The sequence below is a fragment of the Leucopleurus acutus genome (assembly GCF_964270905.1).
Source record: "Leucopleurus acutus genome assembly, chromosome: 18".
In the NCBI taxonomy this organism is placed as follows: domain Eukaryota; kingdom Metazoa; phylum Chordata; class Mammalia; order Artiodactyla; family Delphinidae; genus Leucopleurus; species Leucopleurus acutus.
In genome coordinates, this window is record NC_139160.1 from 73,480,214 (window position 1) to 73,492,213 (window position 12,000).

Genomic DNA, 12,000 nt, shown 5'->3' on the forward strand with positions numbered 1-12,000 from the left:
ATTGCTTGCCTGATGTGAACAGCTATCCTAGTCACCCAGACTGCACTCTGACAGACCCTGGGCCTGGAACAATCTAACTCTGTGCCAGCTGGTGACCTGCACCTAGTAGGCACGTGTTTCATCAGATTTCACAGCCTCAGGAGTGAACAGTAGCTCAGATAGGACCCAAAGGATACACAGTATCTGTTCCTAAAACCATGTGTCAAATTATTGCATAGGTAGATAAAAAAGTAATTCATTGAACAAACCCAAGTTTTTTTCTTATTCTTCCAAACCTGGTTTTAATGGCGCCCATGTACTAGTGTGGGTTGCCTGTAACTCCCATTCTTGGAACCTACAAGCTCCATGAGGAATGGGTACCACTCTACCATCTTGTTCACTGTTGAACCCCTAGCATTTATGCAGTTTCTGGCACAGAGTAAATACTAAATGAATGAGTGAATGGATGGATGGATGGATGAATGGATGAATGGATGGATGAAGAGAAAAGTCATTGCACAAGATTCACCTATCAAAATCTCACCAATGGTTCTTAAAAATGGTTTTGTCAGTAGAGATGCTGAATATATTCATATATATCCACTTATTTCAATACTACAAAAACTCTAGGAGGCGTTTTCTCTTTGGGCATCTATGTTAATGAGGAGTACTAGTACAGGGGTCCCTCATTCAATTAGGGCTTCTTTAAAAAACTTTTCAGCAAAGATTCCCACCCAATTGTTTGCCACAGTAATAATTTTAAGGAAACAAAAATTGATACAAACCTATTTAGCTTATCCTAATTTCTATAAAATAAATGAATAGAATTATACTTACATATAATGTAATAATCTCTGTTCTTCTGAAATTCTAGACCCCAGAGGTTAGGGCTGAATTCTTGGAACTTGATAGTGAATTTGACATCTTGGTCTGGTCTGGCACAGTTGAGGAGAGGCGTATTTTCCTTCTTAATAGTGCATCTGTCTGCTTGGTCTTTATCCACCATATAAACTTTATAATATTCATACTGGCCAACAGTTTTAGAGTCCACTTTGGGGCAAATAATATCCAATTTGTCTCCTATCTGTGGGTATAGAACCAGTCCTTGTCCAGGCAGAAATCTAAAAGCATAAAAAAAAAAAGCGCCACTGAGTTGATAAAAAATTAACAGTATTAATGATAATGACAATATGGCCAGACAACATCAAGAATTCCAAACCACAATTTTATAGAGCCACATTTTTATTGACCAAACATATCTGAGTTCAGATCAGCATGGGATGAATGTATTTAGGAATTAAGCTTTAAAGAAAAAAAAAAAATAAGAAAAAAAAGAAACCACATTCCTGACTTTACCCAGTAGGATCAAGGCAACCTACTGACATTTCTTTACCGCCCCCTCGCTTGTAATATTTCAGTGCTCCTTTGTGTAACTTCACAATGACTTTTCCTTGGTGGTGAGTCAGACCTTCCCATCTGCTCATTATTTTTTAACCACTGGCAGCCTCAGTTTATTGGGCACGCCACAGAAAGAGGGCAGCAATTCCAGGGAGCAGTGGATGCGCTAAGACTTTGTTGTTCTGTTAGTTTCCATTTGCTGTTGATGCTAATTAACAGACAAGTTTCATCAAGAATGTTTCAAATTACTTATCATAATTAGTCAGTCACTGATCAAATAATGGGTTTTTTTTTTATTACCCCAAACAAAAGAAACATCTTACAAACCCATAAAAAACAACCAGAAATAATTAGCTGGAGTACTGATTCAGCTGCAAGATGAAAAGTCCTCGACTGGGGAAGACAGCAACTACTGTCCCTGTCCTTGCCCCACAAACCTTTTTTCCCCCCTCCCTTGAGATGTATTTGCTCCAGTTAATTCTTAGAAGCAAATCTTTAGAACCCAAACCACTGACACACTATATCCCCTTGGTGCTCACAGACCACAGCGCCCTCCTCCCCTTTCTTTTTTCTCCCAGCCATGCTGCGGAAAGATCTTTCCTAATGGGGAGTTTCTCGGAGAAACTGAAACAAGAGCTTCGTAACGAACATCCTTCTACAAGTGCTAACACTAAAAACACACTTAGAAATCCCCTCTTGTTCCTTCCGAGGGAGCCAAGCCTGCAGGCTCATTAAAATATTGAAGCCGGAGAACAAAGCATCACGTCTGAGTCCTTCCAATCCAACCTCTTATTGAACCAGGGAGGCCCACCAGCCATGACGATGAATGGGTCATAATTCAGAGAGAGAGGAGAGAGAGGGAGGGAGGGAGACAGACAGACAGACAGACAGACAGACAGACATGGTGAGAGAGACAGACACGGTGAGAGAGAGAGAGAGACAGAAAGACGGGGGTGGGGGGGAGGGGGAGGGAGAGAGAGAGAGAGAGAGAGAGGGAGAGAGAGAAAACCAGGATGACGGGCATCGCCAATTTCAAATTGATACTGAGGGAACAGATGATGATGAATGTTAATGAACGGTATTAATTTTTTCTGAAAAGTGCATGAGGTTGATTATGAAGCATCATAGAGCATAACAGAAATTACATTACAGATTTATATTAAAAACCAATACTCTTTATGGCAGGGAAAAAAAATACATGTTGAACACAGTGGCTTGTCACTCTTCCTTGGGAATGTGTTCTTTTACAATCCCAAAGGGAGGGCAGCCCCCTTTCTTTCTTATTTTTTTTTAAACTGAGCTTGCTAAAGCAAGGATATATGACATTTATTAAAAAAAAAAAAGTTGAAAAAGAAAAGTGAATGAGAATCACCTAACAAAATCTTTCTGTGAAGTAGAACTCAAAATGACTATTTTTTGTAATAATGACAAATTTCAGACCATCATGTGTGCACCCTTATAGAATTCTCTAGAACTGCTGACAAATGTAGATCACCACTTAGTAAGAGCCTCTCTGTGAACTTCTTGGCCATTTCTGCAGTTTTCTGGGGAGGCGCATGGGAAATTCAACTCCAGGGGACTGAAGGCCTCCAGGGTCTTTTCCCTGCCCCCCCGAAGGCCAGTGGTCTCCATCATCTTTGTGGTTGAAACACAGCTCTGGTTTCTGATGAACAGACTGAAGGACTGAATCTGAATGTCTGAGGCTTAAGTCTTTGCCCCACGCCCCCGTGCCTCAGTGATTCTGCTGGGCTTGGGAAGCAGGGGCAAAGTGCCTGGCAGTCGACATAAGTTACATATGGTTACAAGGCTCACCTTCCTGACACATCCTTCTCCTCATGTTTTATTCCTCGACCTTCTTAGGAAATCTTCACTGCACCCGAGAACCAGAGGCCAGCTCCTGTCTGGGGTTTCCCACCCCCGTTCCAAACATCTTCTCTCCTAAACCGGCTTCTGTACCAGCCGACACAGAGCAAGCCCCACGTTAGCTGTAGTGAAAAGTATTCCTGAATCACAACAGAAGTCTGCAGCCTGGACACCGGTACCTGCCTCTTCTCAGCTCTGATCTCCACACTGAGCGAGTTTCACCCTGGACCACCTCCTCCGGGGGCCCACCCAGGCTTCAGACATCAGGATCCTGAGCAGCCAGATGGATCCATCCTCTTGTCCATCAGTTCATTCCTTTAAGAGAATGCATCAGACCTGCCCTCACCCCCAAGCTGTGTATCATCTTTGCACATCTTAGAATTCTCCCACATCACGCCTACGTCTGAAGCTGGGCTCACCAAGCTCTTTCTTCATTCAAAATGCTCCCAAGATCCTGTCTCCTTCACGAAGATTATTTTTTCCTGCTTAACCAAAGACTCACTGTTGATTTCCTCCCTGCCCATGTGAGAACCTCATGACTCTCTCTTCACTCACCAAATCCAAGTTCTAGTTTTTGCTGGGGCTGATGGGGTCAAGTCAAGAACAGAGGACACATGGGCTGGTTTGGCTACAAGGATCTCTGCACTTCAGTCTGTATTTTCAGAAGGTGCTAATCACTCAAAAAGCTTTAACGGTCAGTGACAGAGGAGCAATGTATGCGGAGGGGTCAACCCATGGGATGGCTTTTCAAAATAAAAGAGAAAGAGAGGAGTCTCAATTTCAATAAGCGTATTTGATACACTCATAAAAAGTGAATCCCGATAAAACCCACTATTCCTAATGCTTTGAAAAGCATTAGCTCACTTTTCAGAAGACACTGTGGCAAAAAGTTAGGCAAGGATTGGCTCCTTCACCATGAAAAATGGTTTCAAGAGAACAAACGTATGGACACCAAGGGGGGAAAGCGGGGGCAGCAGGGGTAGGATGAATTGGGAGATTGGGGTTGACATATATACACTGATAGCTGTAAAATAGATAACTAAAAACAAAAATTTTTTTTTTGCTTCCTTATTTAAATCCATATAAAAGAACCCAATATTGGAGTGCTTTAGAGGTTTACTTTTTAAGCGTATATAGGTATACAGATATACAAGCTGGTTAGCACACCAGTCTCTTTAATTGCTGACTTTATGGTTTCTCAGTAGACAAAGGCTGTGGTTGAGCTGAGAGCCCAAATGGTAAGTTTCTTACGTTATCACTAAGTACATCAAGCCCAGGAGTCTCTTTGCTCCCCTGGGGCCTTCACAGTTTTTTTTTTAATTGAGATAGAGCTGATTTACAACACTATGTTAGTTTTAGGTGTACAACATAATGATTCAAAAATTTTAAGGTTCTCCATTTAAATAATATTAATAATAATTATTATATATAATAATAATGATATGTATAATATAATAATATTAATATCAATGGTTATATAATTATACACATAATTGATTATATTATATATAATAGTTATTATAAAATATTGGCTATATGCCCTGTGCTGCACAATATATCCTTGCAGCTTATTTTATACGTAATAGTTTGTACCTCTTAATCCCCTGCCCTGATTTGCCCCTCCCCCCTCCCTCCCCCCACTGTAACCACTAGTTTGTTCTCTATATCCGTGAGCCCATTTCTTTTTCGTTACATTCACGAGTTTGCTTTGTTTTTTAGATTCCACATATAAGTGATCACACACAGCATTTGCCTCTGTCTGACTTATTTCACTAAGCATGATACCCTCCAGGTCCATCCATGTGCTTCACAACATGGGAGCAAACAGAGTAATGTGAGTGTAACAACTAAGGCACCTCCACACCAGATGCTCTGAGTGACAGAAAACTAGGATCTGGATCGCCAGGACTTTACAATCCAGCTTCCTGAGGGCAGGCAGGTCCCACGTGTGGCTGACTTAATACTGAATGCCCAAGGTCTGACATCTGGTAGATGCTTAAAATATGAAAGAACAAATGGCAGCTAAGATACACACAATAAATTTAAGTCAAATTTAGTGCCACGAACTATCGATATTTGCAGATCACAGGCACGGAAGGAATTCTGAAGATAGGATGAGCTAGGATGAGCTCGAGTTGGGATGGGGGTTGCTGAGAGCACAGCAGGATCACCTCCGGTATGATGGTGCTTCTGGACGGCAAGCAGCACTGTGGATGGAGTTTTGGACCCGTTCTCTCAGGATTTATGAATATTGGCAGTTTTCTGGAATCCCTTCCTAGTTGAAATGCAAGGCAATTCACCACCTCCAGAAGCACTAATAACAGAAGCACTGCTGCTTTTGAGCACTTATTCTTCGCTAAGCACTGATCAAAGCACCTTCCACCACTGTCTTCATTCAGTCCCTGTACACATGCTTGACACGCAAACCAGATGAAGACACGCCAGGCCAAAGGTGAGATGCGACGGGAAAAGCCCCTTTGCCTGCACACCTCTCAGCTCTCGCTGCATCACATTAAAACACAAATCTGGTTTGGGGAAATGCAGCTTTTTCTAAATTGAGCTTTTCATAGACAAGCCATGAAGTTAAGGGAAATTAAGAGAAAGTCCATCCACATGCAGGCATCTGCCCAGGCTTCAGAGATCAGCATACTCAGCAGCTAGATGGGTCCATCTTCTTGTCCATCACAAGGGCGGCCATCTGCTACCCCTGCCATGTCCTGGGAAGCCAAGGACCAAAGGCTGAGGAAGAAACTTACCACACATGGAACTTGTGTTTTAAATGTAATATTACAGATGGATCCAGACGATTCATGAGAATTGCAGAATGTACATGGAAAGGAAACGGGGTGAATTTTTTAATAATATCATTTTCGAATGGAAAGCAATGCGTCCTATAGGTTATAATCAAGCCAGTAACCACAGAGTTCTATTTTTGAACCCAGGTCACTTATATTTGGATTTTGTTACCTCAGGATTGCTCAGAGACTTTAACAAGTCGGACCACATAGCACATCTATGCCCTGAATATGTGGTAATAGTCAATAAGACTTGTCTTATTATTGACTTTGGAAATGTTTTCCTTTTTTTTTTTTTAAAGAATAATTAGGGTGGTGACAAGTAGCTAATTTTAAATTACTACACTGACTCTGCCTAGTGAATATGAAATGCAGATTTCTTTTTGTATGATGAGATTATGTCCATTTTTGTGGCCAAAGACACCTAGAGGAAAATCCCCATGTTTGTAACCCATACTACAGAGGTGAGGTTGTTTCTGTTAAAACACATCCAAAAAAAAAAAAAGTGGTCAGAAGTCTTCTTTAATAGTATCTGCTGGTTTTTAATTCAAAACAAAAAACAAAGGAGACTCACAGTGCCTCTTGTCTTATACAGGAGAGCAAACACAGGAGGCCAGATCCCCTTCTGGGCCACGTACTCAAAGTCTCAGCAAGCCACCCTGCTGTGCTCCTGGGATGGGGAAGCTGCATCTCCTCCCCATCAAGAGAGTCTGGGGTCAGGACTGCTTCCTGGGCATTGGTGCTGTGGTTTTGTGTCTCTCACTGGAGGGCTTCCCTGGGATGCCACAGCAGTGGGGTGTGCTGAGCAGAAATAGGCAACTCCTATGGTTTTTCCCAGTGAATCATTCCCAAGCAAGACAATAAGACGTGATGACTCTGAACTAAATCCAGAGACGGTATAACATGGAATAAAATGGAAACTCTGAGTAGGGTTTCCAAAGTTTCCCAGCCCAAAATGAAGTGATTGTTTTTTTGTTTTTTTGGCCACACCATGTCGCAGGCAGGATCTTAGTTCCCCCACCAGGGATCGAACCTGCGCCCCCTGCAGTGGAAGCTCGGAGTCCTAACCACTGGACCGCCAGGGAAGTCCCTGAAATGAAATGATTTGATATTAGAATCTGTTTTTACCTTCCAATTACCTATCAACCTGAATCCAAGTTCTTAAAGGTTATTCACCAAACTAGATTCTAATACTTCCACAGGGAATCAATCTAATAACACACATTAGACTTTAATCTTTAATAATCTAAATTGGATCTCTAATAATCTCAATTAGACATTTATACTTCATAGTCATCATTGTAGGAACTTCTAAAATAATACAGCCATATGTGACACAACATTCTTTTTTTAAAAATCTACTTTGTTGGAGTTGATTTACCATGTGTTCACTTCTGCTGTACAGCAAAGTGATCCAGTTATACATACATATACATTCTTTTTCAGATTCTTTTCCATTTTAGTTTATCACAGGATATTGACTAGAGTTCCCTGGCGACACAATATTCTTTAATGTTTTAACCCACTCTAGGAACACATGCTCGTTGAAAAAACTAGCATAATGTGCATTTAAAGCCAAAACCTGCCACTTAAGAGTTCAGGGGTCACGACACACAACTGTCTCTGACTGATCATAACATCACGTTTTGATCTCAAGTCTGGACCCTTCTGCCGACCAGCATCGCATCCCCAGGTGTCACAGGGTAAATCAGATGAGGGCAGCGGTTGCTTGATTGACTCCTGAACCTGGCCCGATGGAACAGCAAGATCCACGGGAGCAAGGAGCTGAGATGCTCGGGGCCCGCTGGGTAGTGGAGCCACAGCTGCTCTCCCCAGCCCCCCATGGATGCCCCGTTTTCCTTGCTTCTCTTTTTTCCCCTTCCCGCTGCTGCATCTGCAGCTGACCATAACACGTGCACCTCAGGACAAATGTGCAACGACTTCTTACACTTGTCTTCAAGGTTGCCAAAAATAAGTAGGTGACCCTAGAAGAACAGCCAAAGCACTATGGTCCCTTGATGCTGAAAGAGTCTGTGAAAGGAGATTTGAAGTAAGAAGTCCTCGTTCTCCTGAGGGAAATACTACGTGGAGGTATATAGTTGAAGGATATGCCAAACTACCATATAAACAAGGGCAAATCAATATATTGTAGCCAAATGCAAAACTATCAAACTGGCACAGAAGGAAAGAGATCAGAATGAAAGGATGTAGACAGGAATGGCCACTTTCTCTGTCCAAACAAATGACCGGGTCACGTAAACCCCCTGCAGACAGCCATGATCACAGTGCTTCTCATTTAAAGAGTGTCAGCTCAGACCCAGAGCCATTTCTGTGTACTGTCGTACACGTACAACTGTAATATCTATTTAAATACCTAATCTTTCTGCACACTTATGGCCGCTATCATCCGCCTGAGAAACAGGACCATCTTACTCACGTAACAGGACCAATGCGAATCCTGCCAATGTGCAAACTGGGGGGAAAGAGACCTACAGGTGATACTCTTCTCCCTCTGAAGCAAACTGCTAAGCAAAAGAAGGCTCATTGTCTGAGTGAACAGACTTTACTTTTCCATGGAGAACTGATTTTTCCTTTCGTTTCAAAACTACATCATTAGAGTACATGATTATTTTAAGTAAATGGCTAAGTTCAGTTGAAAATATACACACATACACAGTAGGTGGTGTGTTCTTCTGCTCATTTTGCTGGCAATACAGACACAGATTTGGTCAAACATGGGGCCTTCATCTGCGGCTGCTTTGGGCTACTGGATGGTGGACTTGGGGTAATTTTTAGCTTTCTGTGTTTTTCATAATTTTCTGCAATAAATGTCAAATGCTTTTGCGATCAGATTGGAACATTACGTTTCAATGTACAGTTTCAAGGAACAAACCATCATGTTCTTGAGCAATCTTTCCTCACTCTGGTTTAAAACAGAATATTCAAGGCCTGTAGACTTTTTTAACTGTTTTGTGATGTATTTTCTGAGAATGCAACTAAATAAAATTATTCTTCTCTGAATTGTGGTCTATCTTGAGTCTACAAAAGCTGTAGTAACACACAACCAGTTTATTCAAATAGATGAAAAATATGGGGTACAGTTTATGCTTAATCATTCAACTGCACAGATCTGGGAGTTGGCTAACATTTCAGGGACTCTGAATCCCAGCTTTAGGAACAAGTTTATTACCCTAGCAGTTGGCACACCCCAAATCATACCACAGAATAGGTTTATTCTCAAACCAGAGTTCTGTATTGAGTACACTTCGAGTTTACCACATTTTGGAAAACATGCACTTTTCCCAGAAAATGCTTTTAGTTTTAATTAAATGTCAAAGGCTGCGGAGGAAGAGCAGTCAGTTTGTAAACCGGTTCGTCTGAAATTGTGAATGAGGACAAGCCACTGCTGCTTTGCTGTCACTGAGGCTCATCTTCCCAGGTCCTTCCTGACAAAAGATGCTCGCTGCTAGGGATGAGCCCAAAGCCTTGACCCCATAACCTCCCCATGCACTTGAGGCCTTCCAGCTCTATGTGGAGCTAACACAGCATTAACACAGAAGCCCGACATTCCTTTCAGAAATGCTCTGTACACTTGGGAACATAAATCCCCCAGAAAAAAAAAATGACTTAAATTCACGAGTATGTGAATTTGATGGCATATTTCGTCCACAGGCAGGATATCTGGGCTCGCCTTACTTCCGTTTTATGTTAGATTGCTGCTATGGCTTAATAAGATCAACTCCAAATGCCCCAAACAGAGGAGTTTGTCATAAATGAATAAAACTGGGGCCCAAGAAAGACTCAGGTAATATCGACCATAAGAAATACTGGGGGAAACAATTTTTCTGTTTTTGTGGATAGCACTTTACTGCCCCCTTTTGCACTTTCATATCAGAACAAGTTTCTGCCCAAACTTATTCTGAAACCAGAGAGATAGTGGGGTGTCGCTATAGGGTGTCAGGCTGATACAGAATTAGGTTACCAGACACCACGCTTGGAGGAACAAGTAATTACCTTAAAACTTCAAGTAAATGCACCACTATCTTCTCAGTGGCTTTAAAGCTCCAAGAAATAAGGTAGTAATTGGAGGCTTTAATTGGCATTTTCTGCTGTATGGGTGTTGGGACAATTGTCCGTTTTCACAGGTGCCCCTTCTTTCACACTTTTCTAAAAACAAATATCATCTGCAACATGAAACTGATGTATTCAAGGAAAAGAAGAGGTGCCTAAAAGCAGGCTCTACAATTTAGACCATTACCGGGTTCCAAATCTGAGAGCTGAGAGTGGGGGGCAGGGTGCATTTCAGACTTCACACCAAGGACAAGCAGCATCTTTTCAAGGCAAGGAAAGATGAGAAGCACTGAAATTCACAGGTGTGGTGAGCCTCTAGGTCCCTGAGCCGGTTTTGCAACTCTTCCCGGGGAGGTGGCCTCTTTGTCTATGTAGACACTTGAAAGAACCATAAAGTGCAGAATGAAGCAAAGTTTTATTTATAAAATTCTGATCTTCAGGGACAGTGCTCAGGGGCCCCACTCTTGGCCCAATGACCTCCACCTGCACTGGGCAGTCTGTGTGCGCTGTGCTGTATCCTTCTATTTCAACTTAATCCATTTCCCTCTGTCATTCTACAATTACCATACAAGTCAAAATAATATCAAATTTCACAGCCTAGGACGCTGCACAATGGAATGGAAGCTGACTCCTTGTGATGTTAATCTTGTTTGTTATTTGCGATATAATGCTCAAAACGCTGGGGGCTAAAGTAAATTTCATTTTCCAATGCTCAAAGATAAATAAGATGCTCACCGTTTAAATTTTCGTTCAGAAAAATAACACAAGTATGTATTTAATTTTTTATCCGTACCATAATTTCCACTGTAACAAAACCCTCCAATTCACAGAAGGATTGCCTGTAACGAGCTGACGCTGGAATAGATATCTTCATTCTAAGTCAGACTTTAAGCATGTGATGGGCAGAGATCATGGTTTTCTTTTCCCAGGTTCACAGAGACTAGTTAATCTCTGGCATGGAATTAAAAACAAAAATCAAGCGCCTAACTCAAAACAAAAAAAAAACCAAAAAAAATCAAGGTCTTTATTTATGAAAGTGATCCAAACATCTCCTCCCTCAAAACTTTGCAAAAAAAAAAAAAAAAATCATGCCATGAATGTCGTAGCTAGCTGAGGCAAAAGTCGGCGGTGGGGCGGGGGGGCCGTGCTGGAAAAGGAGGTCTGGGATGCCGAGATATGCAGTGGGAAAGCGGCTGGAGAGTGAATCCCGGAGGCCAACCTTTGTCATGCTGGCCTGACCACGCACCCCCATCATCCAAACGGGGATTTCATAACCCTCGGAGGCAAGAGACGGTGCAAGCTTCTTTCTCAAGTGTAATTTGTTTGCACCTGTGCTGTCTTCTTCCAAACCATGCTCTTAGCAAGAGTCTACAAAGGAAGCTGGAACTCTCATTATTCATAGGTGAGGCCCCAGAAAGAAAACTGGCTTTCCTATAGAAAGAGCTGGTTCCCTGCTCTTTTAGACCTAAGTGTGGACATCCCTGTGCTTATCTACCTGAGTGGGAGCGCTGCAGGGAAGCAAAGCACGTGGACATCATACAGAAAGAAGCGGACTGGCGCTTTAAGAACCTGAAGGGATGGACTTCAGATCTTAGCGTGGTATTACAATCGAGCGCTCAGGAGCATCTTTTCCATCAACCCTGCTCATCCCTTTCATTTCCATCAACATTTTTTTTTTCCTCTTAACTTCAAAGAATCTTGCCTATTTAGAGGGACCATTCACCCATGTTTTATGGGTGAATGACACCTCTCCTTTTGGTGGGGAAAACAGCCCTGAAAGAAAGTACACACCAAGGGGATGTGATGCTCGCTCTCCAGGCTGGAGTGTGACCCCAGGACTGAGCCTGTCGTGTTCCCCACTGGACCCCGGGAGTCCCACACGCCCGGGAACGGG

General features: G+C 42.3%; 1 protein-coding gene across 1 annotated transcript in view; it reads right to left on the reverse strand.

Moving 5' to 3' along the window:
- Positions 1-12,000, reverse strand: part of EFNB2 (ephrin B2) — a gene marked incomplete at its 3' end in the record, with an annotated part of 42,869 nt that overhangs the window by 18,459 nt on the left and 12,410 nt on the right. Inside the window, exon 2 of the mRNA XM_082859202.1 lies at positions 817-1,100. Within this exon, the coding sequence (XP_082715328.1) occupies positions 817-1,100 (284 nt within the window). The remainder of the gene's footprint in view (positions 1-816; positions 1,101-12,000) is intronic.